This window comes from Bathycoccus prasinos, assembly GCF_002220235.1.
Source record: "Bathycoccus prasinos genomic : Chromosome_16".
NCBI classification, from domain to species: Eukaryota; Viridiplantae; Chlorophyta; class Mamiellophyceae; order Mamiellales; family Bathycoccaceae; genus Bathycoccus; species Bathycoccus prasinos.
Window position 1 is genome coordinate 48,112 of NC_023993.1, and position 27,489 is coordinate 75,600.

The 27,489-nt window shown below is 47.2% G+C and overlaps 15 protein-coding genes across 15 annotated transcripts; 7 read left to right on the forward strand and 8 right to left on the reverse strand.

Annotated features, from left to right (window-relative positions):
* Positions 1-164: 164 nt before the first annotated feature.
* On the reverse strand, positions 165-1,883 carry Bathy16g00260 (unknown protein; the record flags this gene model as incomplete). The annotated part of the gene is made up of 1 exon (XM_007508635.1): positions 165-1,883. The coding sequence occupies one exon, from the start codon at positions 1,881-1,883 to the stop codon at positions 165-167; it is 1,719 nt and encodes a 572-aa protein (XP_007508697.1).
* A 400-nt stretch (positions 1,884-2,283) lies between these two features.
* Bathy16g00270 (peroxiredoxin family protein/glutaredoxin) lies at positions 2,284-3,171 on the forward strand (the record flags this gene model as incomplete). The annotated part of the gene is made up of 1 exon (XM_007508656.1): positions 2,284-3,171. One exon carries the CDS (start codon positions 2,284-2,286, stop codon positions 3,169-3,171), a length of 888 nt encoding a protein of 295 aa, XP_007508718.1.
* A 169-nt stretch (positions 3,172-3,340) lies between these two features.
* On the reverse strand, positions 3,341-5,011 carry Bathy16g00280 (amidophosphoribosyltransferase; the record flags this gene model as incomplete). Its single annotated transcript, XM_007508673.1, has 1 exon — positions 3,341-5,011. The coding sequence occupies one exon, from the start codon at positions 5,009-5,011 to the stop codon at positions 3,341-3,343; it is 1,671 nt and encodes a 556-aa protein (XP_007508735.1).
* Positions 5,012-5,546: 535 nt separating this feature from the next.
* On the reverse strand, positions 5,547-7,439 carry Bathy16g00290 (predicted protein; the record flags this gene model as incomplete). Its single annotated transcript, XM_007508604.1, has 1 exon — positions 5,547-7,439. One exon carries the CDS (start codon positions 7,437-7,439, stop codon positions 5,547-5,549), a length of 1,893 nt encoding a protein of 630 aa, XP_007508666.1.
* Positions 7,440-8,239: 800 nt separating this feature from the next.
* Bathy16g00300 (predicted protein) lies at positions 8,240-9,547 on the forward strand (the record flags this gene model as incomplete). Its single annotated transcript, XM_007508540.1, has 1 exon — positions 8,240-9,547. One exon carries the CDS (start codon positions 8,240-8,242, stop codon positions 9,545-9,547), a length of 1,308 nt encoding a protein of 435 aa, XP_007508602.1.
* Positions 9,548-9,734: 187 nt separating this feature from the next.
* Positions 9,735-10,970, forward strand: Bathy16g00310 (unknown protein; the record flags this gene model as incomplete). Its single annotated transcript, XM_007508520.1, has 1 exon — positions 9,735-10,970. One exon carries the CDS (start codon positions 9,735-9,737, stop codon positions 10,968-10,970), a length of 1,236 nt encoding a protein of 411 aa, XP_007508582.1.
* Positions 10,971-11,102: 132 nt separating this feature from the next.
* On the forward strand, positions 11,103-11,606 carry Bathy16g00320 (unknown protein; the record flags this gene model as incomplete). Its single annotated transcript, XM_007508430.1, has 1 exon — positions 11,103-11,606. One exon carries the CDS (start codon positions 11,103-11,105, stop codon positions 11,604-11,606), a length of 504 nt encoding a protein of 167 aa, XP_007508492.1.
* Positions 11,607-11,710: 104 nt separating this feature from the next.
* On the reverse strand, positions 11,711-12,376 carry Bathy16g00330 (unknown protein; the record flags this gene model as incomplete). Its single annotated transcript, XM_007508542.1, has 1 exon — positions 11,711-12,376. One exon carries the CDS (start codon positions 12,374-12,376, stop codon positions 11,711-11,713), a length of 666 nt encoding a protein of 221 aa, XP_007508604.1.
* An 80-nt stretch (positions 12,377-12,456) lies between these two features.
* On the forward strand, positions 12,457-16,317 carry Bathy16g00340 (unknown protein; the record flags this gene model as incomplete). The annotated part of the gene is made up of 1 exon (XM_007508674.1): positions 12,457-16,317. One exon carries the CDS (start codon positions 12,457-12,459, stop codon positions 16,315-16,317), a length of 3,861 nt encoding a protein of 1,286 aa, XP_007508736.1.
* A 57-nt stretch (positions 16,318-16,374) lies between these two features.
* Bathy16g00350 (unknown protein) lies at positions 16,375-19,197 on the reverse strand (the record flags this gene model as incomplete). The annotated part of the gene is made up of 1 exon (XM_007508500.1): positions 16,375-19,197. One exon carries the CDS (start codon positions 19,195-19,197, stop codon positions 16,375-16,377), a length of 2,823 nt encoding a protein of 940 aa, XP_007508562.1.
* A 117-nt stretch (positions 19,198-19,314) lies between these two features.
* On the reverse strand, positions 19,315-20,046 carry Bathy16g00360 (unknown protein; the record flags this gene model as incomplete). The annotated part of the gene is made up of 1 exon (XM_007508589.1): positions 19,315-20,046. The coding sequence occupies one exon, from the start codon at positions 20,044-20,046 to the stop codon at positions 19,315-19,317; it is 732 nt and encodes a 243-aa protein (XP_007508651.1).
* Positions 20,047-20,688: 642 nt separating this feature from the next.
* Positions 20,689-22,524, forward strand: Bathy16g00370 (predicted protein; the record flags this gene model as incomplete). Its single annotated transcript, XM_007508666.1, has 1 exon — positions 20,689-22,524. One exon carries the CDS (start codon positions 20,689-20,691, stop codon positions 22,522-22,524), a length of 1,836 nt encoding a protein of 611 aa, XP_007508728.1.
* Positions 22,525-22,636: 112 nt separating this feature from the next.
* Positions 22,637-24,430, reverse strand: Bathy16g00380 (dihydroorotate dehydrogenase; the record flags this gene model as incomplete). Its single annotated transcript, XM_007508629.1, has 1 exon — positions 22,637-24,430. One exon carries the CDS (start codon positions 24,428-24,430, stop codon positions 22,637-22,639), a length of 1,794 nt encoding a protein of 597 aa, XP_007508691.1.
* A 738-nt stretch (positions 24,431-25,168) lies between these two features.
* On the forward strand, positions 25,169-25,924 carry Bathy16g00390 (predicted protein; the record flags this gene model as incomplete). The annotated part of the gene is made up of 1 exon (XM_007508435.1): positions 25,169-25,924. The coding sequence occupies one exon, from the start codon at positions 25,169-25,171 to the stop codon at positions 25,922-25,924; it is 756 nt and encodes a 251-aa protein (XP_007508497.1).
* Positions 25,925-26,152: 228 nt separating this feature from the next.
* On the reverse strand, positions 26,153-27,085 carry Bathy16g00400 (peptidyl-prolyl cis-trans isomerase; the record flags this gene model as incomplete). The annotated part of the gene is made up of 1 exon (XM_007508561.1): positions 26,153-27,085. The coding sequence occupies one exon, from the start codon at positions 27,083-27,085 to the stop codon at positions 26,153-26,155; it is 933 nt and encodes a 310-aa protein (XP_007508623.1).
* Positions 27,086-27,489: the final 404 nt, after the last annotated feature.

A 27,489-nucleotide genomic window follows, 5' to 3' on the forward strand; every position in this document is an offset into this window, starting at 1 on the left:
TCTAACGACGATGAGTTTGTTGTTTTGTTCTCTTTCGTGTGTTAGTGGCGATTTTTATTAGACCTTTGGAAGGTAGTATATACATTTTTATTACAACTCTCGACATCATCGGGGAGAGGATGTCGATGCTACTTATCATTATGCACGCGCAGTAGCATTTACTGCTACTGTTGTTGTTGTTGTTCTTGTTGTTGTTCTTGTTCTTGTAGTAAATTAAACGGTCCTCCACCACTGGCCATGGTGTTCATGACGCTCGAGAACAGGTCGTTGTAAGGTCCGGGCATCTGCGTCGTGTCCACGGTGATCTTTTCCGTTTTCGTTTCGCCTTCTTCTTGTCCGTCGACGTTTTTCTCGTTCACTTCGAAGGAAAACGTGCCATCGTTGTTGTTTGAGATGGTTTGCGAAATGGACGCATCCCCAGTTTTGATGGTGATTTGGGAGGAGGACTCGGTCGGTTTGCTCGCTTCGATCGTCACGTCGATGTCTTTTTGTTGTTGTTCGTCATCGGGCGACGCTTTTCTTGACGTTTCCTGGTGCACTTTCGCTTTGAAAAGAGTCACCGGGTCGTCGATTTTCTCGTTTTCGACGTTCTCTTGTTCGTCGTTACCGAGAGACGCCTCTTCGTCGTCGGCGTCTTTCTTCACCAACTCGACGTCGCCGAGCAAATAGCAATTCAACACTTTCAACTTGTTGTCTTTCGTGTTCGTTTCTTTCGTTCTCGGTTTAACCAACGCGGAGCCAATTTCCGGTAACAAAAAATTCCCCGGGCTCGCGGCATCTTCGGAGACGTAGTCGTCTCGGCATAGCTTACCGAATAAGAAACCATCGATCATGTCCGCTCCTTTCCGGGAGATGAAATTGAACGCTTTATATGAAAAATCTGGACCGATTGCGTAGGACGACAAACCGGCGCCCGGGCCATCCAAAGGCCAATAATAGAAATACATTCTTCGTTCGTACCCATCTCGAACTGGTTCTTGATTCGGTCCCGGTGCGCCTAAACGAATGAAATTCTCCGACCGTTTGCAATTTTCCGGTCTATCTGGACCGCAAATCCCTAAAAAGAGCTCTCTCTTCATCATCAAAAAGTCGTAATCTTTCGGCGCGTTTTGAAGTAATCGAGTCATTCTCGGTTTCATTTGGTTCTCGTCCACGTACGCGTCGGCTTCCATAATCCAAGCGGGATAGATTTTATCGTTTCCTTTATCGTAAGCCATATCGTCCACCGCTCGCCACGCGTTGAAGTGCGCGTACATGCATCCGATGTGATGCGCGATTGGCATCCTTCCGTCGCCCAACTTCCCAGTCTTTGGATTGCGTTCATCGATCGACGCGATCCACTGTATGCCTTTTAAATTATCCGGATTTCTCCTCTTATCATCTACTTTCCACGTGAGACTCTTGAAATTCTCGCGGTTGAATATCCTCAAGGGCTGTAAACCGTATTCGGCGTCTTCCAGGTTCTGCGGCCACTGTCCGGCGTTCACGCCGAAGATTGAATTCGCACTCGGGAAGACTTTTTGAATGCGTTTCAAATCTTGATAGTCTTTCTCGTTGTCGCGTTGAACGATAACTAACGGGTTGAATCGTTGCTGTTCTTGTTGTTGTTGTTGATCATCTTTATTATTATTATTATTCATCATTTCTTTTGATGTCTTTGATATCGTCGCTTTCTTCTTCTTATTTTTAGTATTAGTATTAGTATTAAGAGCCTGTCCTGAAGCATCCACCCCCGCGTTCCCAGCAGCGACGAATGCATCAACATCACTCAGGCTTCTTACCCTCGGCCTCTCGAGAGCAGCAGTAGTAGCAGTACTCGTCCTAGTAGTCGTAGTAGCATACGTGACGAAGAGTAAAACCAAAACGAACATCGTGGTCGTCATCGTCATCGAAGAAGAAGAAGAAGAAATGTTCTTCTTCTTCTTTTCAACATCTCGAATCAAAAGTCCGTCTTTCTCTTCTTCCTCGGAAGAATAAAACATCTCTCTCTTCTCTCTGATCCTCGTCGTTTGAATCGTCGTCGTCGCCTGAATCGAAGTCGAAGAGTGTATTCCTACGACTTTTAATTCTTCTTCTTATTATTGTTATTAGTAGTAGTATTCTTGAAAAGAAGTGAACCACAAAAGAGACAACGCGCGTTCAGTGTATAAATGTAACGATGATTTTGTTTGACAAACCCACAAAAAAAAAAGCAAAAAAGAGCAAAAAAAAAAAGATCTCACAGTTTGCGTCAAAAAAAGAGAGACAGAGCAGCCCTTTCATAAAAAAAAAACAAACAAACGAATGTTTTCTGTCGTTGCTTCTCTGCCGACGACGGCTCGAGGCGTGACGACGAGAATTACAACAGGTTTACGTTTAAGAGGACGAGAAGAAGGAGATGATGTTGGAAGAAGACGACGACAACAACAACAACAATGTTGTTCTTCTCTTTGTTTTTGTTGTTGTGGAGCAGACGGAGGAAAAACATTTACGTCACCGGATGAAAAAAAGCGTCCGACGAAGGGTCGTCGTCCCTTCCTTTCGTCGCCGCCGCATTTGACGACGACAAAAACGACGAGAACGTCTTCTCGACGTGTGTTCGATGTCTCCACCAAAGCCGTCGCGTACCCGAACGAACGAGAAGATAAACAACAACAACAACAACAACAACACGAACGTGAACACCATCAACAATTGATTAAAAAAGGCGACCGGATTCCAACTTCTTCCTTGCAATATTTCGATCACGAAGGCAACTTACAATCGATCGAGACGTCTCAGTTATGCTCGAAAGGAAAAACGATCGTCGTGTTCGCCGTGCCCGGGGCGTTCTTACCCACGTGCACGAATAAGCATTTACCAGGGTTTATCGACTTAGCCGCGAAAATGAAACAAGCCGGGTGCGATCTTATCGCGTGCGTGTCCGTGAACGACGCGTTCGTCATGGACGCGTGGGGGAAGGCTGTCGGCGCCGCTCCCGTGCTGATGTGCGGCGACGGTAGCGGCGACTTTACGAGAAAGTTAGGGTGCGAACTCGATTTGATGGATAAAGGCTTAGGAGTGCGAAGTAGACGATACGCGATGATCGTAAAAGACGGTATCGTGGAGTACATCGAAATGGAGAGAGGCGGCGCGTTTACGAGATCGAGAGCGGAGGACGTGTTACAGGTCTTGGAGGAGATCAAAAGTTAGAGAGAAGAGCTATTAGGAGGGAGAGAAGATTTTACCTACGCTTCAATATAGATTGTATAATATATATAATAAACACGAAACGGTTTGTATATAATCGCACATTTCTCTCTCTCTTTCTTTCTTTCTCTCTCTTTCTCTCTCTCTCTTTCCTTCTTCTTCTTCATAAAAATCAAAGGCTTTTAACCGCGCCGACTTTGCCTAAACCTCGATCGGCTAACAAATCCTCCAAATACTCTTCGTCGATGTCGCCCGTGATGTAGTCGCCATCGAAACAGGACGCATCGAATCGGCTAATGTTTGGGTTCATGGTCTTACCGGCTTGTAACAAATCCTCCACGGTTTGGTAAATCAACCCGTCCGCGGCTAAGACTTCGCACACTTCCTCTTCCGTTCGTTGGTTCGCGACAAACTCTTCGCGAGACGGCATGTCGACGCCGTACACGTTTGGGTGTCGCACTGGAGGTGCAGACGATGCCAAATACACTTTACTCGCCCCGGCGTCTCGAACCATGTTTACGATTTGGTTCATCGTCGTCCCGCGAACGATCGAGTCGTCCACCAACAAAACTTTTTTCCCGTTGAACACCGATCGCATGGCGTTTAATTTTCGTCTCACCGATAACTCTCTCGTTCTTTGATCTGGCATAATGAACGTTCTCCCGACGTATCGGTTCTTGACTAAACCTTCTCGGTAGGGTAAATTCAACGCGCTCGCGATTTCAATCGCAGACGGGCGACTCCCGTCTGGAACAGGGACGACGACGTCGATGTCCCACCCTCGCTCGGTGATGTGTTGCGCCAATCTTCGACCTAAATCCAGTTGGAATTCGTATACCGAAATACCATTCATGGTAGAATCTGGCCTGGCCAAATAAATGTACTCGAAAATGCACGGACACGCGTCCCCGGCCACGCACTGTCTGGACACCATCTTCCCGTCGTTGGTGATGATAATCGCTTCCCCCGGGTTCACGTCTCGGACAAATTTAAAGCCGAGCGGTCCAAACGCCGCGTCTTCCGACGCCACGCACCACTCATCCTTCCCATCTTTGTTCACTCTTTGACCTAAAACCAACGGACGAATCCCGTTCGGATCTCTGAACGCGAATAAACCGACGTCGTTGACCAAAGAAATCACTGAATACGACCCTCTTACTTTTTGTATCGTTTGCGTCACCGCGTCAAACATTTGCACGTGCGGGTCTCTCAGCGGGTGCAAATTAATTTCTCTCTGTAAATCTTCCGCGAAGACGTTTAACAAAACCTCCGAATCCGAATTCGTTCTCATGTGTCTCGCGTTCAAATGCCTCAATCGTAACTCGTCCGTGTTGGTCAAGTTTCCGTTATGGATTAAATAAATCCCGAGCGGCGAGTTGACGAAAAACGGTTGCGCCTCCGTCGCGGATAAACCGCCTTGCGTAGGATACCTCACGTGTCCTAACCCGATGTTCCCGTCTAAATAGTTCATCGTCCTTTTATCAAAAACGTCTTTCACTAACCCGTTATCTTTCTTCTCTTTAAATCGACTTCCGTCCGAGGTGACCATCCCCGCCGAGTCCTGCCCTCTGTGTTGGAGCATCAGTAACCCTTCGTATAACTCCGCGGAAACTTTGTTCTCGTGCGTCATCACGCCGATGATCCCGCACGCTCTCGTCACATCTCTTCTTCTAGCGTGATGTTGTTTTCTTCTGTTGTTGTGCTCGTTCTTTTTCTTACTTAATCTGTTTACTACTTTTGTGGGTGATCTTCTCAACTCTTTCGATGCGTTGTTGTTCAAAAATGATTTGAACTTTGTGGTTTGAGACGAAACTTGTTCGTGGTGGTGTTGGCTCATCATCATTTTCATCATCATCATCTTAGTAGTATTATTAGTATCCAAGAAGAAGAAGAAGCAAAAACAGCCTCAGCGCTTTTAAATATACGTGTGCGTATTACTCGAAGAACACTCTTTCCGTCTTCTCAAACGTGAGAAAATGAAGGCACTATTAAAACTACTCAACGACAGAAGAAGAAGAAGGATCACCAGAGCGAGAGACGACACTCTGAAGAAGAAGAAGAAAAACAGAGGGGGAGAGTTTTTTTTTTGTGACGAGAGACGTTTGCATGCAAGAAGAGGTTTTTTGAAATTTTTTGAAAGAAGAGAGATCGAGAAAAGTCAGGGGGAGGGAGACTCAGCACACAGCACAAAATGGGGAAGTCCTTCTCAAACTCGCAAGAGACAAGAAAACGCCATATGGAAATTGATGAATTTTGAAAATACTTTATTATATACAACGTGACCGTGCTGCAATCTGTGCACGTTTTCTACTATTTATGTGTACATTTTATTATGAACTTGACTCTGATTTACCCCCTATTCACGACAATCTGAACGATCACCTTCTCGATGAGTCGGTTTCACTGTCCGAACTCAATCCAGCAAACGGTTTCCCGAAGTAGTAGTCTTCCAAGTTTTCTGCGGCAAGCGGGTCCGTACCAACGAGAAAGCGAGCAAGCATCGGAGAAGTTGGACGATGCACGGAACCTTCCTCGTTAATTGAATCTATCGCGGGAATATATCGATTGTTCTTCTTCTCCAACGCAGCAGGATTCATGATCGCGTCCGTGCCTTTACCTTGCTCTGGGCTTTCCTGCTTTTCTCGATCCAGTACCTTTTTAAAGAAATCATTGTACTGGTTTACAGTTCCATCTCCGCCGATTGTTTTACTCGACACGTTGGCACCATCGTCCGATATAACTTCATCCTCATCGTGATCGCCCGCATCCATAGCAACCGAAATAACGCCACATAAAACAAAAAGAACGCCGAAACCAGAACCAAAGGTAATTATATCTCCAAGAGCAATCCAGCCTATTAATGAGCCCAAAACGACCGACCCGCCTACAACGGTCGAAGTCGAAATGGAGACGGGAACGCCGAGAGATGAGACGTAAAAACTCAATATTTCCGCAGTCCCAACCGAAAAGCCGGCCATACACGCCCAGAAAATACCTTTTATGTCGTAATGTAAGATCTCAGAAAAACCGGCGCGAAGAAGAATGCCCAGAAAAGATGAACCCAGAATCATGGCAACGATTTGCAAAATGACCCCGCCAAGAACAGGATTCATAGTATCCGATCCATGTTTTATGAAAACATTATACAAAGCGTACGCCATCGCACAAGCAATCGCCGGTCCTATCCAATCAACCAATTCTAATTCTACCGTCTCGTTTGCGGCAAGAGAGGAACTGCCGAAGCCCAACAATGCCGCAATTGTCACGCTGCCACCTTCCGTTCCAGTAACAGACGAGGCGACGCTACTAATACCTGCTACGATGACAGGAACGCCTAGCATCGCTTTCAAACCGAAACTTTCATTCAAGAACGAGACGCCGAGGATGACGTCAAACACTACGGACCCTCCGATGATTACAGGTATCGATTGAGACGCTGAGACGCCTAAAGACGAGACATAAAAGCTCAACATTTCAGCCGTCCCCACGGCGAGACCCGCTCCGCAGCACCATATAATACCAACTCTGTCAGACTCTTTCAACTCTTGCCAGACGTTATACTCGCTTTTCCTCCGATCGAATACTAAGAGACCGACACCTAATAAGCACGCAACGAATTGTAAAATAACTCCTCCCAACACCGGTGAAATCGAGTAGCTTCCCAGTTTGATAAATACGTTGTACAACGCGTACGATGTGGCACACAAAGCTCCTGGGATCCCCCAGACGAAGATGTGTGGCGCACAGTGTGGCGCACACTGTCTTTCCTGTTTGTCTTCTCCTACTTTCTCCAGAAGCGTATCGGCGTTTGACAATCTATCGTTTCCCTTCACCGACACCGATATCGAACTGATTGTCGAACTCGCCGAGGACGCAATCGACAATCCTTCTTCGCTGCTTCGGCCTCGTCTGCGCATCGCGCTTCGACGTCTGGCCAAATCCGAAAACGATTCGTTGTTCTGACTTCTTCTTCTCCTCCCCAAACCGGATTCTAAATCTTCTTCCTCCAAGTCTTCTTCTCCATCGCCCGCGACAAAACTTCCCCCAAAGCCGCTCAGAGAGTGAATAGAACCAAATCTTCCGCCAACTTTCAACGAGCGCACAGAAGGCGTCACCACGCTTCCCAAATCTGAACTTCCCGTACTTCCCGCTTTAATTGATGAGGAGGAGAACTCGTTGGAATCCTGCCTCGCGAAAAGAGAAGGACGACGACGACGAGTGACGCTCTCCTCCTCATCGGTCGCGCCGTAATTCACTTCGCTTCCGCTCATGCTGATATTATCGGTGGTATCGTCATTATTAGTATCGTCGTCGCTTCTTCGTATTCTCCGTCCGGGGTGTGTTTGTTAGGGAGTCCCCTCAACAAAAGACTCGCGTGAAAAAAAGAAGAAGAAGTTTTTTAATTCCCGAAAAGTCACGCTGATATGGATGACTCTCCAGTCGCCGTTTCGTCGCGCGATTGAAATGTACTACTTTTTACGCGTTGTACCGATAGGTAGAGTTGATGTGTGCGTGAGTGCTGTATCGCGCGTGTCTCGACTCTCGCGCGCTTTCCTAGATATTTGCTCGCACAAAGTGATGCTCTTTTTCTTAAAAATCTGCCACCACCACCACTCCTAAGCGTGGCATATCAAAATTTTTAGTGTTACCAAGAAAAAGAGACTTTTGAGAGAAAAAAGGTTCGCAAAAATCATCGTCGTCGTCTCATCACAAAGACAAACACGCAGAAGAAACGCAAAGAGCAACTTAAGTTGACGACGACGACGAGAAAAAACGCTCTCTTTTGTATCTCTCTATTTTTAACCTCCTCTGTTGTATTCTCTTTTGGCCAGTCAGTCGCTCGCGAAAGAATCTCTTTCTGAGAAGAAGAAGAAGAAGAAGAAGTAGAGCCGTTGACGAGCAACTCATATGAGAACGAGCCGTGATGTGTACTACTAAAATGGTGTTGAAAATTGGAGATTGATGGCAACAACAACAACAACAACAACAATAACGTACCGCTGATACACCGAGGATACCATCGATACGCACGATATTTTGCTTTTTAAAAGAAAGAGCTGAAGCTGTCGTCATGACGTACGTCAAAGGGACGTTCTACGCGTTCATCACCGCGATATTATACGCCTTGGTTTCCATTTTCAGTAAAGTGTTGGACGAGAGGCACAGATCGATATATTTCGCGCTTCTGTCCGCGTACGTCATGCTTTGGATCGTGTTTGCGCCTTTGCAGGTGATAGAGCGACATCAAGAAGGAGGAGAGGAAGTCGGAGGAGAGGAAAAAGTAAACAAAATCGGAAAAATGACGAGCGATAAAGTTATTCGTTACGACCAGTCCGAAGGCGTGGAGAAGAAGCTTCGCAGGCATAAGATGTACGACAGTTATGCGTTTCTTCCCGGCTTGGTCGGAGGAAACCGAGAACACATGGAAAGTATTACTACTACTACTACTACTACTTCTCCTCCTTCTTCTTCTTCTTTCGCCGTCGTCGGCGTCGTCGCTGACGTTGAAAAAGGCGAAAAAGATCCAAAAAAGTTCAGCAGACTCTGTTGCCGGCCAAACGAGAAAACGCTCGCTCTCATCATGATGGTGGTTTTTGATTTTATAGGGAATTATTCGGCGATTCTTTGCTTCAAATTTACTTCAGTAACGTCGGGAACGATTATTCAAACAGCCACGGTGCCCATCTCGTGTACTCTCGGGTTTCTCTTCATGAATCGGAGGTATTCTAGGCGGCACGTAGTGGGCGCTTTCGTGTCCATGGCGGCTCTCCTCTTCCTCATCGTCTGCGACAGTTTAGAGGTAAATGAAGAGGGTAACAACGTACCGCATCCGGACAAAAATCCGAGACTTGGAGATGCGCTCGCGTTTTTCGCCGCCATCTGCTTTTCGGCGACGAATATTTTGCAGGAATATTCAATCGATAGCGGAGTGTACCAAAACGAAATTTTGGCCGCGTTTGGATTTTACGGCACTCTTTTCGCGATAGTAGCGATTTTCGCGGAGCACAAGTGGAACTTCGAACTTTTGATGAACTTCTTCGCTAGAATAGAGCACCACGACGTTATGATATACATATTGACTTCGGTGACGTTGTTCGCTTCCTTTGCGAGTGCATACAGAGCTTTAAAATACGTCGACGCTGGCACGTTCAACGTTGTTTTATTACAACAGAGTCTATTAGTCGGCATGGTGCGCTTCTTCGGCTTCGAGGGTGGATTCAGTTCTACCACGCAGGCTGTGGTTTTTGTTGGCACGTTCACGGTACAAGCGATTGGTATACTCGTCTACGCAACTGCCGGGGACGTCAAGCACCGCGAGGAAACCTCGGGAAGCGAGAGCGAGAAACGATCGATTTTATTAGCGCCGGCGAAACAATAGACAAATTTAGTCACACTAGACAGATTTTGATAGACTGATAAATAGGAGAGAAACGTGCGTGTTGTAAAACAAAACAGCAAAAAAGAAAAAAAAGGAGATAAAAAATTCATGCATCATTTTTCCTTTCTATCGTCTCACCTTTGTACGGACTGACTGACACACACTACCGACAAAACGTGTTTAGATGATGACGATGTTTCTTCGAAGAAGAGTATTCATTAGTAAAGGAGGGAGAGCAGCAGCAGACGCTTCTTTTTTGTCTTCTTCTTCTTTGTCTTCTTCTTCTTTGTCGTCGTCGTCTGAATCGTTCGTTTCGTCGAGGAGATCGATCGGGACGACGACGAAATTCATCAGCGGAACGACCACCAAAACGACTTCTTCTTCTTCTTCTTTGGCTTCACGAGAGGTTGGGAAAGATGAGAATACTAACAATAATAATAAAGAGAGAGACGAAAACGAGAGACTAAACGCGACGACGATTCAGACGACGACGGGGAAAACGAATTTGACGACGAAAACGAACGGGCGAAGATCGACGTCGAACTATCGAAGGGAGATTCAGAAGCGTTTGATGGAAGCGACGAGCAAAACGATGAAGAAAACGAACGAATCGGCGAGTTGGAAACGAACGTTACGGCTCAAACGTGAGGAGAAAATGGACAATCGAGAGTGTTGGACGGTGAAAGAGTTCATCGAAAAGAACTGTTTGTCGTCGGCGGCGGCGGCGTATTCGGCGTCCGACACAGACGAAGACGAGATGGAAGCAGACGACGACGACTTTACGATGACGATGATGGAAGCGGAGGACATAGAAGAGGAGGCGGTTTTGGCGATGCTCAGGAAGAGCGCTCGAGCGGCCGCGCTCGCCGAACGCAGGGAAGAAGAGAGTTTAAAAGACGGAGACGATGATTCAGATAATTCGGATTTAGCCGCCTATTACAACTACGTAAACGCGGTCAAAAATTCCAAAGACGACGGCTTTTCAAACGTTCACTACTACTCGGACGCGGACGAAGACGAAATCGAAGCCAAACTCGAGTCCATTCAAGGCTTGTTGGACGCTTTGCGCGAAGAAGAAGGCAAAGAAGAAGAAGAAGAAAGGACGACGACAAACAACAACAACTCAAAAGCGAGAGCAAACAAATTGGAATCGTTACAAACGATCATGGACCAAGTGTACTCGTTTCGTGAGCAGCAGCAACAACTCGCGTTGTTGCCGGAAATCGTCGTTGGAAGAACGAGCAAAAGCGAGGATTTAGACGCCAACGACCTAGACGGAAATGACGACGAAAACGCGCGGGGAAGTGTAAATGGTGGTGGTACTATCTTCCGAGCCGACAGCGTGAAACGAAAGAGGAAGAAAGCCATGAACAAGCACAAGCACAGGAAGAGGAAGAAGAAGGACAGGTTTAAGAACAAATAATAATAATATTATTATAATAGATTTACTAGTTCATAGTCAAAGGAGTCTGTAAAGATAGATTTTGTGTATAAAAGAGAGACCTTTTTCCTCCTTAAAAATAATGTCTCGTTTTCCTTCTTCATTATAAAAAGAATGTCTGCCGCTCTCTCTGCAAGACGCTATGTTGCGCGACATTTTTTAAGGAGTAATGGTATTATAAGTAGTAGTTTAAGTAGTTTAAGTAGTTTAAGTAGCAATAGTTTAAGTAGGTTTAGCACCAGCGGCAGTTTTCCTTCTTCGACGTCTTCTTCTTCTTCTTCTGAGTCATCATCATCATCATCATCACCGGAAGAGGACGACACGAACAACAACAACAACAACAACAACAACAACAAGGACGACGACGACGATAAAGAGAAGAATGTCACTGACAAAACGTTATTGTCCTCGTTCTTCGCTCTCGTCCACAAGAAACACCCGAAAGACGTCCCAAACGATACGGAGAAATTGCAAAAGCACTTCCCATCGCTCGGGATGACAGAGTTTCAATCGAAAATGAACGGCCAGTTTGGAAAGAAAATCGGAATGAGCGTGAAAGAGAGGAAACGCATCGCGCAATACTTGAACAAATTCAAAAACGGATTGCTTAAGATTTAATCATCGATTAAGAGATCATCTCTCGTCGATCACATCTCTCGATCACGAAACGAATACTATATGCGCTGCTAATACTAGTATTATTCTACTACGTGCTACACCTGCTACTCCTTTGATGAAGAAAACATCGAAGAAAACATCCTCCCGAATTGGTCCTTCACCTGTTCCACTCTCTGGTCCACGCGCGTTTTCACCGTCGCTTTCTCCTTCTCCCACACGTCTTCCTCCATTTCCGAAACTTTACGCTCGATGACGTTCAAAGTCTCCCTGGCGGAATCGATGAACGCGAAATCTTGTTCCAAACGAGCGGTTAACTTTGAGAGATCAATCTCCATTTGATTACGTCGCACATCGCGACTTTGAAGAACATTTTCATCATCATCACTCGTCTCATCATTTTCATTTTCATTTTCATTTTCATCATCACTCACGCCGAAACTTTCTTGTTCATGTTCATGTTCTTTGCTCTTCTTCTTCTTCTTCTTCTTCTCCGAGAAGAACACGCTGTCCTCCCTCTTCGTGCTCGTGATGCTCTTTTCCCTCTTCACGTTTTGGCGTTTCAAAAACAGTTTCACCTCCTCTAACTGTGCGATCGTGACCAGCGCGTATTCCTTCACCTCTTCCAAGTGCTCTTCGAAGAAGTCCAAGGACGGGTGTATTCGGTTGGCGATTTCCACGGAAAGCATTCGCGCGTGTTGAGATACCGCGTCGTCTTTATTCTCAAAATCGTCGTTCTCAAAGTCATATTTGTCGTCTGGAAAAGGAGACATAATAGCGCGCTTTGAGTAATGAAGTAAACGCGACACAAATTTTGTAACGAACACAACAACTGAAGAAGTGTTTAATAATAATGAACGACGAATCACAAGAAGAAGAAGAGTACGATTCCGAGACAACAGACGACGAGACCTACGACGGGGAAGGAGACGAAGACCGTCTCTCCGACGATCAGTTCGTGAACGAATCCTCCGACGAAGGCGTCGGAGGCATAGAAAACGATTACGATTCGGACGGGAATGTAATCGATGATGATGATGATGATGATGATGATGATTACGACGAAGATGACGACGCGATGATGGGTCACGCGGGAGGACAAGGATTTCACCCTTTGTTACACGCGCACCCGATGTTTCAGCAGGCGTTGTTACACTCGCTCGCGCAAGAAGAAGAAAATACCGGAGAGGTGCCTCACCCCAACGCGGTGGCGCAAATAATACAGGATATGCAACAGCACTTTCTCCAACATCATCAGCATCAGCATCAGCATCACGATATTCCTGAGGATCAGTACGATATGATGATGTTTAATAGTGGAGGAGGAGGCGCGTATTCGACGAGCGGTTCGTCGTTCGTCTCGTCGGAGGAGGAGGACGACTCGTTTTTCCGCGACACGGAGGACGAGGAGTCCGCGGAGTCTGAGTCTGAGTCGTCTTCGGAGGAAGAGGAGGAAGGAAAGCGAGAAGGAAGAGACGCTGCTGAACGACGCGAACATCCGCACTCGTCGAGGATTTCGGAAAGAATCAGAGTGAGAGACGAATGGGAGGAGGACGCGACGAGGAGAACGGGAAGGAGCGGCGGCGCGCGAGGTGAAAACAACAACACGAGGAAAAGGAAGAACGAGATGGTAGAAGAGGAGAAAATAAAAGTGGACGGGGAAGACGACGACGAGGACGACGACGACGATGAGGAAGAGGACAGGGATTTTGATCCGGACGAGAGCGAAACTTCTTCTTCCGGGCCGAGCGTCGTGGAAGACGACGGCGACGACGCGGAGGGTAAAACTAAAAATAACAAGCTCAAACACCACAACTACGACACGTTAACCTACGACCACGACCATCTAAAGTACACCGAAAAGCATGGATGCAGAATAGTGCGAAGGGTCGTGGATACGCTCATGGCAGGCGGTAAAATTGCAACCGCAATGGTGCATAAGCAAGGCGCAGACGCGGTCTGTCCAATGCCTATGAGTTGCGCGGATCCGGATCTGAAATCCAACGCCTTGCCGTACGCCAGCGAGGTGTTGTTGTTGGGCACGAATAAAGTAAGAGCGTTGAAAGCCATCGGGGATAAGAAAAGATGCACGAAAACCGCTTTAGATGAAACGGGTAAGTTACCGTTTAAGATTTACAGCGCATCGGTCTGTCCGGAGATGAAAATGATTGCCATTTGCGGCGTCCACGATCACGGCACGAGAGGCGGATTATCTGAAGGGTCCGCAAACGTCGCCATATTTTCCCTCAACCCAGAAGATACAAGATATGGCAATAGTATCCTCCCCGACGGTCCGCGAAGTGCTCAGCCGCAAGAGCGGTTCAAGTTCCTCGGGATTGAAAATATCGGGTTTCCCCACGACGAAAGAATAACCCACGATGGACGATTAATCGATCCCGTGTTAGATTCAAATTCCTCCGAGGTTGCCGAACAGGCGAATTGCATTCGTTGGGGCACGCACACGAGATTAAAAGAGGAATACATAGAAGAATACGAAAAGAGGAAAGCGAAAGCCTTGACGAAAGAGAGTAACAAGGCAAAGAGAAATCAACCGTCGGCCTCGTCCTCGTTCGACGAAGCGCAATTTAGAAAAGAGTACATCGAAGAAGCGAAGAACCATTTCGAGACGAAACGCGTGTTACTTTTATCCAGTAACGATGGTCACGTTTACATCTTAGCAGTTGAAAAATTCGACGCGAAGACGCTAATGGAAAAGGCCGAAAAGAAAGAGAAGCGCCTCGATCAACTCAACGCGATTGATGGTTCAGGGTTTAGTAGTCTGTCCAGATTAGAGCTGTTCAGACTAAATGAGACGCACAAGATTATAAAATTGGACGCAATTTTTGTAGGCGCACCAGTGAACTGCGCTGTATCGCACCCGAGCGGGAAATATTTAGCCGTCGCCACGGATTCGACGATTATCCCAGTCATCGGAAACGAAATTTTTGGCTACTTGTCGTCGTTCGATTCGATCAAGGAGACGATTGATAGTTTACGCGGGTGCGAGCTCGTCCACGGATTTGAGCTATCGTTCAAAAGAGGACAAAAAGTGGTCGGGTTCGAAAATGTAACTCATACCTACGACAACGGATCTTGGCTGGATCAAAATAATGCGACGTCTTGGAGAGAACGTAGCGGTGACGACGAATTCCGTTTAAACAGAATGGACGTGGTGACAAATCCATTCTCGGAACTGGCGTATCATCACACGCCGCTCGTGTTCAGACCCGAGGATTTATCGGAAACCGGACAGAACAATATCCCGATATTTAATCAGGAAGGCTTGAAAAACTGGCCCGCTAATGCTCTCCTCAGAACGTCGTGTCAATATTTAGCGTTCTCCCCAAACGGTAAGTATCTCGCCGCGACATCGGATAATCGGAAAAGTTTATCCGTTTGGCGGGTCGAACAACCTTCAGACGTTTTTGAATTAGAATGCTTCGATTATCCGACGGAAACGAGACCGTTTCGAGTCATGCACGCGCTCATGATCAATCCGCTTGTGAAGTTTAACGGCTTTCACTTGCCTTTGTTGCCTCTAGCGTTTGCGCCATCCAACGATGATATCTTGATGGTTGCGGAACGAGGAAATAAACAGTTTGGCACTTCCGGCGCGCACGTCATCGACTTGTCAAAGTTCGAAAAGTTTGGCGGCTACATCCACGGCAGACGGAAGGCTTTTGAGCAGAACGTGAGAGAAACAATTGAGAAGAACGCCGGTAAGGACATCCACGAATGCCGAGCTTTCTACAAATCAAACGGTGAAAAGCTTCTGAACAGCGTCGAGCCGGATCCGAATTGGTATCGTCAACTGTACGAGCGAGTAGTTGTTACCACCTTTCACAAGCCTTTAAGTGTTTACCCTAGAATACCTGTGGCTGCACCATTGAATTCAATGAAGCTGAAACCAAACTGGACGCTCGGTTTGAGCATTTACGAACCTTACGAACGAAAAGAGCTTGACCACAACAAAAACATGAGTCGAAAACTGTTGCCGATAGATTGGACATCTCAAACGCGCTTGATGTTTTACGAAATTGCCATCCCAAACTCAACGTTCATTGGGATGAAAAACTGCAGCGAAGGTTCCGTGATAGGAGTGGATCAAATTGACATCATGCACGTCAACTTTGGTCCCGATGCTGGCCATGCTTGTGGATCTTCCCTGGACGATCCCGCGCAAAACTATTTCAATTTGAAGAGTTGCATGCAAACCATCTCGGAACCGTTCGAGAGAAACTACATCACCGGACTTTCTGCCGTCGGTCCACCTCCAGGGTCGACTTTCAACAACACGTATCCAGACATCTTTTATGTCACTACACCGACGACGTTGGAGATCTTTCGATTCGAACGCGGGTGGTCTCCGATGACTGTCTTTCGCAGTTCCAATCGACGGTTGAAATTCTATTCCGGTCGCACGCGCAAAATGCAATGGCACAACTCCATGTTCTCCACGGACTTTCGAGACGCGGCGTTGACGCTGCTGTTATGCGCTCACAGAATTCAGAAAACAAATGCGAATAAGAAACGTCGGCCGAGAGAGGAGACGACTTTAGGCGACTTGACGAACGATTGCGTGTTGAAGATTATCGAAAAGTTGGCTTTGCCAGCGAGCGATTGGATCGATCGAGACCACGATATGTACGTGGAAGCAGAAACGATAGTGTTGTCAGACGGAAAAGGCGAAGCGGAGAAGATAGATTTATACTAAAACCTGTGAAAGAACAGGAAAAGAGAGAGAGACCAACACAATTTTGTAATACACGCATCAAATCACATTTGTGAACGTAACCACGCCAATCGCACCAACCGCGACGATGTACGTGAGAACAAACATCCAAGCTAGCATTAATTCTGCCGAAGAGGAAACTCCGTCGCTCTTATTGACTACCATTTTCATCGACACTCTCGCGACAAGGTAATAGATCATCGCCGCGCCTATAGCGGCAAAGAATGCCGCGTTCATCGTTTGATTTCGAGGCACCTCCATGTTGTAATCGCCCCTTTTGTAAAACGGTAAAACTAAACAGAAAGGCATGCCAATGTTGAACAAGGTATCAAAGAGCGCGACGCGGAATATTGCGTCGCTCCCGGGCGTTGTGGCGGTTTCTTTCGCTTCGATTGCGTCTAAAAAATACGAGCCGTGCACGTCCGCGCTTTGCGAAAGCAAGAACGAGAGCACGACGCTTCCAATGAAACTCTCAAACGACCCTTTACTGATGTTGTTCTTGTTGATTAGTTCACCATTACCACCACCACCGCCAAAAATCGACGGAATTTGCTCGTTGTACTCTTGAACGTAGATGTTGCACAAGTGCGTGACAAACTCAACCGCGGCGTACGACAAAATAGCGAGCCACGTCGTTCCGCACGCGATCGACAACACTCTTCGCTTGCACTTTTTTCGCTCAATTTTGACACATATGTCCGTCACGGAATCGTAGGAGGAGTCAGAGAGCCAATCGGAATTGCTGTCGTCGCCGTCGTCGAAGTAAAAACTTGGTAGCGCATTTGTTGTATTATTATCGTTCTCGGTTTTGATGTTGCTCATTTCGTTGGCGCGTAACTTGCGCTCCGGACAGGACGGAATAGTCAAATTGAAGAGAAACACCCACGGTTTCGAGAGTGCGCGTTCGATTTTCAACAATTTCTTTTTCGCGAACGAGAGCTCGACAAAAGAGCTTCTCGGTGGAGGTAATGTTGGCTCTTCTTTCTCTTCGCGTCTGACTTCCTGTTCGTTACGCATTACCTCGTCCTCGTCGTTCTCGTCGTCGTCGACGACGACGACTTTCGGAGTGTTGACTTCTGCTTTTTCTGCATCTCTCGCTTCCTCCTCCTCCTCCTCCTCCTCCTCCTCCTTCTTCTTCTCTCTTTCTTCGTCTTCATGTTCTTCGTGTTCTTCTTTTTGCTCTCTTTCTTCGATATCGTTCACGATCGATATTGATGCCTTCTTCGACGGCGGCGAGGATACTCGAACGGCATCGTTTTCTCCTCTCTCGGCGACGAGTATCGGCGGCGGAGGTTCTAAGGAAACCGAGGACGAGGCAATTCTCATCGTCTCGGTCGACCTGGGAGGAGAAGCGGGAGTGCAAACGCCTTTCGATGACGCGGGTATCGCGACCGAGGAGAAGGAGGACGACGACGACGAAGATAATGACGAAGGTGCCTCCGTCTTACTCAACTTGCCTTTTTTCACCGACGACGTTTTCTTTTCGTTCTTTTCCTTCTTCTTCTGTGCACACTCCGCTCGCTTTTCTTCTCTACCTTTCTTCCATCGAATGTGATACGTGCCAAAGAGGACCCAAATCCGGCGAAAGACGACGTAAGTGGCGTAGATTTCACCCATCCACACGCCGCATCGCCATCCGAGTGAGTAGACGTTCGTATTCTTCGCGAGAACGAACCGAGTGATATCATCGTCTTCGGCGGCGGTGGCGGTGGCATTCGCGCTGTTCACTTCGTCGTCATCAATAATAAACATCGCGTCTCTGGCGACAAAGAGCGCGAGCGCGAGCATGGCGAAAACGTAAAAGCAAAAATCTCTCGTCAAATTCGACATCGAATACTGCGACGATACGGATTCCGAGGACCACAACAACACCACTTTGCCTTTATCGACATCGTCGTCGTCGCCGCCGCCGCCGCCGCTGCTGCTCCTACTCTTTTTCTTCGTTTCCCTTTCTTTTCTCTTCTTCAAAAGCATCATCGCGGGGACGATGGTAAAGTTGTACAATCCGATGCCGAAAACCATCGAAACGCCTACGTACGGATACCCTCGAAACGTCGAAGGATTCGCAAAGGAAAACAAAACCGAAAAGAATAAAATCAAGGACACACGAGAGCAGCTGTTCGCTTTCTCGTGCGGTAAATACTGCTCTTCCTCGTATTTCTGCACGTCTATCTCTTGTTCTGGTCCGTCGAAAATCCACGAATCGTTGACTTTCCTCGGCAACCAAAACGTCAAATCGAACGCGACGGCGTCCAAGGCTTTTTTTAGAAACGCGTCGTTTTCTTTCTGACCGCCGCTTCCACAAAGAACGCGGAAACCGAGAAGTGTGTACACGAGTGCGAGGAGATAGAGCAACCATCCACAGTGTTTTGCAATCCACTCCGGGTAAGACGGAAGCGTAACATCACCGTCGTCGTCGTCCATGATGCCCATCATCGCTCTTCTTCCGTGGACGACGTTGCCGTCTTGGTCTATTTTTCGACCAAACTCATCGACGCCGGTGTGCCTTTTCGACCTTTGATCTCGCAACGCGCTCTTCCCAATCGTCACGGCGAGTAATATCAAGACAATCACGCACGCGAGACAGACGCACTGCTTGCACGAGACGCAATTGAAAAACATTTCCATCCACGTCGGTTTCGATTTTTGACCACCCCGACCCCGGCGTCGTCTATAAATAGAATCGTCGTCGTCTGAATCGTCGCAGAAGTAACCAACGTCTCGGTCATCCTCCTCTTTTTCCTCGGCGTCAAAATTCTTCCCCGTTTTGCCATCTTGGACGTCGTCGTCGTTTTGAGTACCTCCTTCTCCGCCTCCTCTTGGACAGGATGAGATCGACGACGACGACGCCTTTACTCCCATCGCGTGCAAAAAATGAAGAAAATTTTCATTTTTTTTTTTCGTTCAATTCAACACTTCGAGACGACGACGACGAAACATGTTTTAATAGTATCTCTCGTCATCATCATCATCATCATCTCAAACGAACGGGTTCACGAACTGTCTTTTCAACTTTCCGGTCTCTTCGCACCTGAAATGTTTCGCCACGACCGTCACGCGGTCGTCTACGATGTATTTCTTCGTCGTATCATCGCGAGTATTCGGAGTCTTCGTAGGAGTATCGTCTTCGCGCGGTTTCATCGTCTCGACGAAAACGCACGCGGTATTTTCCTTCACGCGTAAAGGCACTCGCTCGAGTATTTTTTGCATCTCGCGAGCATCCACGGACAGTGTAATACCATTGTCGCTGTTTCCTTTTTGCTCGCACGTAAACCGTTCTTCCTTGAGCGTAAACACCATCGTTTTTAGTGCTTCTTCTTCGTCTTTGTCTTCTTCGTTGTTATCATCATTCTCTTTGTCGTTCGTTCTACCGAGTCGCGAGCGAACGAGCGCGTTCGAAATATCGAACGCGTACGACAGTCGCACGACGAATTCGTCTTCCTCCTCTTTCTCATCTTCATCTTCTTCTACCGATGATGATGATGGTGTTCCCGTCCTGTCTGTGACGAACGCGTCGTCGACATCATCGCGCGATGATGATGATGATTTTGAGAAAACGCACACCCCGAGGGAAACCTCGAATCCAGATTCCAAAAACGCTTCTTCTTCTTCTTCTTCTTCTTCTGATGATGATGACGATGTTTCCTCTTCAAATATTTTCAGAGACGCGATAGAAATTCGTCTTCTTTTTCTTCTTCTTCTTCTTCTCATCGTTTACGTCGTCAAAGGAGAATGTGTGTGTTGTGTAGATGTGTGTGTAAAAGAGAGTACGTACGAGAGAGAAAGTGGAGAGAGAAAAGACTTTCGAAAATCAGTTGGTGGAGCGCTCCTCCTTTTTTTGGGTTTTTTTGGTTCCTTTTGCCCAAAAGTTTTTTTTTTTAAATAAATCAGTTGTTTCTTTTTCGCTCGTCGTTTGTGTCTTTTTCGCGTTGTTGTTCGATGTTTTCGTTAAAAGTCGTTGCAAGTGGAGAGAAAAAAGTGCCTCAAACGCAGAGAAGCAAACGCAACGCGCTCGTTGAGCTTTTAAGCAGCGAGAGCAACACATCGAAGGGTGAATAACAACGCGACAAAAACGAATACACGCTCGCGCTCTCTCTCTCTTCTTTTTCATCGTTTTGTCGTTTCGCTCAATCTTTTAGACGACGACGACGCGTTCTTTTCTTTTCGCATTCCAAAGACACGACGACGACAACGACTTTTAGTGTCGGGTGAAACACGAACGACGACGACACCACGGAAGAGGAGTCGTACTCAAACGCACGCAAAAACGTAAAGAGAGAGAGAGAGTAAACCAAGAACGACGACTTTATACTCGCAACAACACTTTTCGCTCTGAGCACAAGTACTGCTGTTATGGATATCCAACCGTGGTCGCTCCACCAGTTGGATCAGTTGGACGAGGATAAAGACTCGTCGACGGTTTTAGGGATAATCGAACGCGCGCAACGCGAGCGAGACATTTTAAATAGTATCGAAGGAGGAAGGGCGAATCAAAACAATAATACCGGTGGGGGGACTTTCACGACGTTAACGACGACGACGACGCAACCGTTTCGACGGACGTCGTTCTTACCGAAAATTACGTACGCGAGGTGCGTGAGAGGCGGAGGGCGATACACGAAGAACGTGAGGAGGTTCGGGTCGTTCGATAACTTGTTAGTCCCGAACCCGGAGGACGACGGGCTGTCCTCGTCGATTAGTTTGAACGAATTAGCACAAAATAATAACGGAGGAGGAGGGTTGCGAAGGTCTGCCTCGAATCAAGATATCAGCATGAATACGTTTAACAATAATAACAACGCCAAAGGCGATTCGGATTCAGAGTACGGAGAAGTGACGACGAGCGCTTTCAATGCCGCCGCCACGGGAGCGCCCGATGATCAACAAAGAGACGACGGCGGTGGCGGACCGCCCGTATTCAAAACAACAACAACGACAACAGCGAATAGAATCAACAATTATAACGCGTCAGCCACGAAATCGAATTCCGGCGCGTCTGGGAACGGGACAGGGTACGTTCAAGACGCCTCGGATTTTGACCGGGTTTTAATTGAAGCGTGGGAAGATCGGTTTGCGGGAGGGTTATTTCGATACGACGTCACCGCCGTACTCACGCGACTCATCGAAGGCCCGTCTCGATATGTCGCGCAATACAACGAAGGGAGAGCGACGAAGAAACGACAAACGGAGTTCAAAATGGATCTCGTGTGTCAAGAATTCGATGGGAAAAAGTTCAATTTTACCAAAGCCGATCAAAAAGAAGTGCTGTTTACTTTTGAGGAACAAGACGAAGACGAGGAAGAAAACGAGAACGAGGAACCGGGACGAACGGAGTTTATCGAGCGAGGTGAAATCAGTAAATCGCCAAATTTAGTCCTGATCAACGTCTCTCCGATCGAGTACGGACACGTTTTGTTGTGCCCCAGAGTCTCCGAGATGCTTCCGCAACAGATTTTCGCGGATGCTTTGATTCCTCCTCTGCGAATGTGCGCGGAGAGTAAAAATCCGTACTTTCGAGTCGGATATAACTCTTTAGGTGCGTATGCAACCATCAACCACCTCCATTTCCAAGCGTACTATTTGATGGAGGCCTTCCCGATCGAACGCGCGTTATCCAAACCGTTCGCCGAGGATGTGTTCAAAAACCCAAAACGACCGATGGGTAAACAAGTCCACGCGGAGTGTTTACGCGTGTACGATTACCCGGTGAGATGCATCGTCTTTGAACTCGGAAGTAAAGGCTTCGTGGATTTAGCGAAGTGGATCGGAAGAGCCTGCAGTCGTTTGCAGAAGAGAAACATCCCGTTTAATTTGTTAATGACCGATCACGGCGCGAGAGTGTTTTTAATTCCGCAAATCTTCTCGCACAAGATTGCGCAAAACAAAATTCCAGAATGGATCGTTGATACTGGAATTAACCCGGCGGTGTTTGAAATCTCCGGACACATGCTCTTCAAACGCGAGGAAGATTACGAAATCTGCTCCGAGGCGATGGCGTCGGAAATATTAGCGAGCGCGAGTATTGAAGAGGATGAATTTTGCGATTTAATGCGAGAGGTTTTAGATCGCGAGAGAATCGAGGAAGGAGAAGAAGAAAGCAACGAAGATGGCGACGACAACAACGAAAACAAAAACAAGGCGCGGAGGAGCGAAGAGGAAGGGAGTGCGCAGATGACGGTGAAACTGTAAAACAGACAGTATAATATATGAATACTACTAGGTACCTTTGTTGTAATTTTGAACCATCGTGTTATACTACTAACTATGTTAAAACCAATTTTGAATCTCGCGTTTGATTAAATTAAAAGAACAGAAAACGGTTACGTTTCTTTCTTTGCTTCACGTCGTACCCGACGGCTTCGTTGACGTTCTTAAAACCTTCCCTCTTCAACGCTTCGTATAGCTCTCTTTTTACTTTCGGAATCAACGCCGGTCCGGCGTACGCAAACGACGTGTACAATTGCACCAAACTTGCGCCGGCTTTGATCTTCTTCAAAGCGTCTTCACCGGTAAACACGCCGCCGCACCCGACCAACGGAATCGAACCGTCGGTTAATTCGTAAAATCGACGCAACACCTCCGTCGATTTCTCAAACACCGGTTTTCCACTCAAACCGCCGATTTCCTTACCGTTTTCGTGTTGTTGCACCCGATCGTTCCTTTCAATCGTCGTGTTGGAGATGATGACGCCGTCGATTTTAGCTTTCTTTACCGCTTTCGCGATTTCTTTCAATCCTTTCTCGTCCACGTCCGGAGCGATTTTGACCAACACCGGCAAAGATTTTTTCTTCTCCTCTTTCACCAACAACCGATCGCGAGCGTTCACGACGTCTCGTAAAATCTTCACCAAAGACGAACCTTTCTGCAAATCTCTCAACCCGGGCGTGTTTGGAGAGCTAACGTTGATGACGAGATAATCCGCAAATGGACCTAACTCTGTGGCGCCCAACGCGTAACTCTTCGCCGCTTCCGATTCCGGCGTCGTTTTGTTCTTACCAAGATTGACGCCAATCGGTGCTATAACATTTGTCGTCGTCGTCGTCGTCGATTCTTCTTTCTCTTCTGTTTTGTTATCTACTACTGTCGCTGCTACTCTATTCTTTTCTTTCTTTAACCTTTCTTTCGCTCGTTCTATGCCTTCGCTGTTAAATCCGTATCGATTAATCACCGCGTCCAACTCTCTCAATCGAAAGACTCTCGGTTTCGGATTTCCATCCTGAGGCTGCGGCGTCACCGAGCCGATTTCCACGAATCCAAACCCAATCTCGCGCATTCCTTGGATAGTTTTCGCGTCTTTATCGAAACCAGCGGCTAAGCCAATCGGGTTTGGAAACGTCATCAAACCATCGTTGAAAACATTCGTCACTCTCAACATCTCTCGCATTTCCGCGTACTCCCCCGACGCGTCTGCGTTATTTCTATCGTTATCTCGCTCTCGTCGTTCGATTGGATACAATCCGTTCGCGAACAACGAGACTCCTAAATTATGCGCGGATTCCGCGTCCATCAAACGACTAAAAACCGGCGCCAAAAACTCAAACGTCTTGAACTCGACGTCCGAGGCTAACGGCGAGTCCGCCGCGCGGAGCGACCCGTACCCGATGGACGCGAACAAGGACAACGCGCCAATCGTTTTCAGCAGAGAAGAAGAAGAAGAAGAAGATTGATTCGTAAGAGCAGGAGTAGGACTTTTGGATGCTGATGCTGATGCTGATGCTGATGACATTATTGGCGTTTTCGTCGTCTTTTGCGCAAAACCATTTTCACCAGCAGCAGCAGCAGGAGAAGAAGAAGAAGAAGATACATTTTGAGGCGGCGACGTAGTCCTCGCGGGCGCAGCAGGAGTCGGCGAAGACGACGACGATTCAGACGACGGGTTTATCGTGCTTCTCTTCAAACTCTTCCCGTGTTTATTCATCTTCTTTCCTCCTTTTCCTCCACCGGCAAAACTTCTCCTCTGATGACGACGATGAAACATCATCGTCTCTCCTTTCCCGTTTACGTTCACACCGGTGAAAAAGAAATCTTTTCTTTCGACTCTTTCTGCCAAAACTCTTCGAAAACGCAAAAAAGACTTCCCCGTTCGCGACGACATGTCGTCGCGATCGATGATTTTCGCAGGAGTAGCAGCGTGCGCTCGAGCAGAGTTTCTTCTTCTTCTTCTTTGTCTTCTTCTTCTTCTTCTTGCTTGCTTGCGGGTAAAAATGAATGAATGCGCAACGAGTGGTTTTTCTTTTTTTTCAAATTTGAAAATTTTGACGCAGAAAATCAAATCAAAACGCATCCGCCAGCAGAAATTTGCCAGCAGAAAAGGAGAGAACACAATCTATTTGGCAAAATTATACCACAAACCCACAACATACTTTTCAAACCCAACACTGAAACCCCTCGCCAAGAATACAAAAAAAATACAAAAAAACGTCCCTGCGCGCGCGCGATATATCATCCGTATACTTTCAGCTCCACGCAATAACGTCGGTACAATACAGCGAGTGAGTTGCCACCCGGGGACCCCTCGCATGTTAGAGTACTAAAAGCGACTTTCCACCGGGGGACGCAACATTTTTTTGCGCGCGTTATTAGGGGTTTTTGTTTTTTCAGTGGGTTTGAAAAGTATGTTGTGGGTTTGTGGTATAATTTTGCCGTAGTATTTTATTACGTCGTGTGCAAATGTTTGCACTTTCCTTTTTTCAAACAACCCTAAATTTGAGAGAGAAACCTTCTTCTGTTTCTTCTTCTTCTTCTCTCACGCGTGAAAACAATACACTCTCGTCCGCAGCAGTCGCACTCGCACTTCGCGCAAAAATCCTTTACCTTTGCGCGTTTATTTAAAATGTTTGAAGCCGCGACGAAGTCGTCGCCGGTTGTGTTCTCCTCGAAAACATCATCATCGTCAAAATCGTCCCTCTCGAAATCATCGTCGTCGACGTCGAGAAGGATCGTCCGAAGAGTTTCAGCGACAAATTCATCTTCCTCCTCCTCGGAAGAGAGATGGCAATCCATGAACGTTTCGTTACCAAACTTGAGAGACAATTTGGACCGCTCGACGACGCGGAACATCGACGGGAAAGTGTACACGTTGACGTTATCCGCGGAAGATTTACCGCTCGTTTCGGATAAGTTTTCTCAAAAGTACGACGCTCGAGTTTCGAAAGCTGGGATTATTGAAGCGAACTTAGCCGGGTCGGTGAAAGCGGCGGAGATGATATCCATCGGCGACGTGAACTTGGCGCTGGATATCACGAAGATTACAGGGATGAAAAAGTTTGTGGAAGTGATCAACGGACGCGCGGCGATGATTGGCATCACGGCGGCGTTGTTCGCGAAAATCGGCACGGGGCAAGGCGTCGCGGAGCAGTTGTTTTCGCCGGCGGGGATTTTCTCCGCGTTGTTCATCTCTTTATTCGCGATTGCCAGTTCGGTAGCGCCGGCGGCTTTGAATAAAGTGACCATGGACGAGTGCTTTCCGGACGAGAACAAAGTGTACGAGAACGAGAGATTACCGGTGACTTGGACGGCGGCGGCCGAAGCCGTGAACGGCAAGGTCGCCATGGGGGTGTTTTTAGTCGCGTTGTTGACTGGTCAATAACAGGTCAATCGATCAAAGGAGAAAAATCATCTCGACGACGATGAGCGTGACGAGTTTGACGACGACGACGATTCATCATCATCCTTTAACACCATCTCTCGTCATCGGAGAGAAAAAAAATATGCCCGCCGCCGCTTGAATATTACGATACCAATAATATACAACTCCAAAAGCTTTTACTACTATTTTAAAACTGCTACTCTACGCGCCGCTTTCGTGCGTTTTTTTCTAAAGCATCTCTCCGCACCGAACAATTCGCACGTCGCACTTCGGTCTCCCACTTTCCGAACCGCACTTTTGATTGACAAATTCCACCGCGCTTTCGCCTCTTATGACGCGTCCAAATACGACGTGTTTGCCGTCCAAATGCGGCTGCGGATTCACCGTGACGTAAAACTGATCCCCGTTCGTGTTCGGACCACCGTTAGCCATGGCGAGTACATACGGTTGCTCGTGGTATCGACTGTTTATGTTCTCATCGTCGAATTTCGGACCGTATATGCTCCCGCTTTTCGTCGCGCCGGCTTGATTCATAAATCCGGTGATAATTCGGTGAAATTTCGCGCCTTCGTACGACGACGACGCGCCCATATCGTTATTCTTAAAATTACTATTCGTTATCAGTCTCCTAAAGTTCTCGCTCGTTTTTGGGTGCGTGTCGTTGAACAGTTCGAACACGACTCGATTCGTATATAATCGACCACGTCGTCGTCCTTCTTCGTCGTTTCCGTCCGTACGAAAATGGTCCTCCCAAAGGTCCGCTTCAACGTCAAGAAACACATTCACGTAATCGTCTCTCTCGGACGATTCTCTCACGTAGATTTCGTCGCATTTCTGGCACGCTTTTCGACACTTCGCGAGCATAAAGTTTTTATTCTTCGCGCACTCTCCAGATTTCATCCACTCGAGGCATTTGCGCTCGTCGTCGTGCGTGTTTTCGCACGGTTTTAAGTTTCCGATTTCATATCTGGAAACTTTTCCAATCCTTCTTTCTGTTAACGACGTTTCCGAGTACCCGATGAAAGCATCGTTCCGGTCGAACTGAGAAGAACTCGAGAAAGAAACGAACTGTTGCGACACGAGTAAGAGAGTGATGCAAAGAACAACCGCAATAAAACGAGTCGCTTTTCGAGAAGATGAAAAGAGTTGGAAATTTTGCATTCGCTTTTCTTTTTCTGAAGAAAAGAACAGACGAAAGTGATGAAAGCGCAACAAACGGTAGTAGTATAGTATATCAATCCATGCGTTGTTATATAGTAATTAATTAGGGCTAGTATAGTAGGTTATTATTATTTTGGTGTAGTAGGGAGGTTCATCATGAGTTGTTGTTGTTGTTGTTTCTGCTGTTGTTTTTTATGGTGTTGTTTTTATTCGCGAGCGAAAGTCCGCGTAAAAGTCGTCGGCAAACGACGACGCTCGTAAATGCTTTCTTCTCCTCGCTCGCTCGCTCACCGCTCACCTCGTCCAATCGTAAGCAGCGCCGTTGGCGTTGTTGTATTGCTGCTGCGACGGATCGACGTTGTGTTGCTGTTGCTGCTTGTTACTGCCACCAGAATTAGAACCAG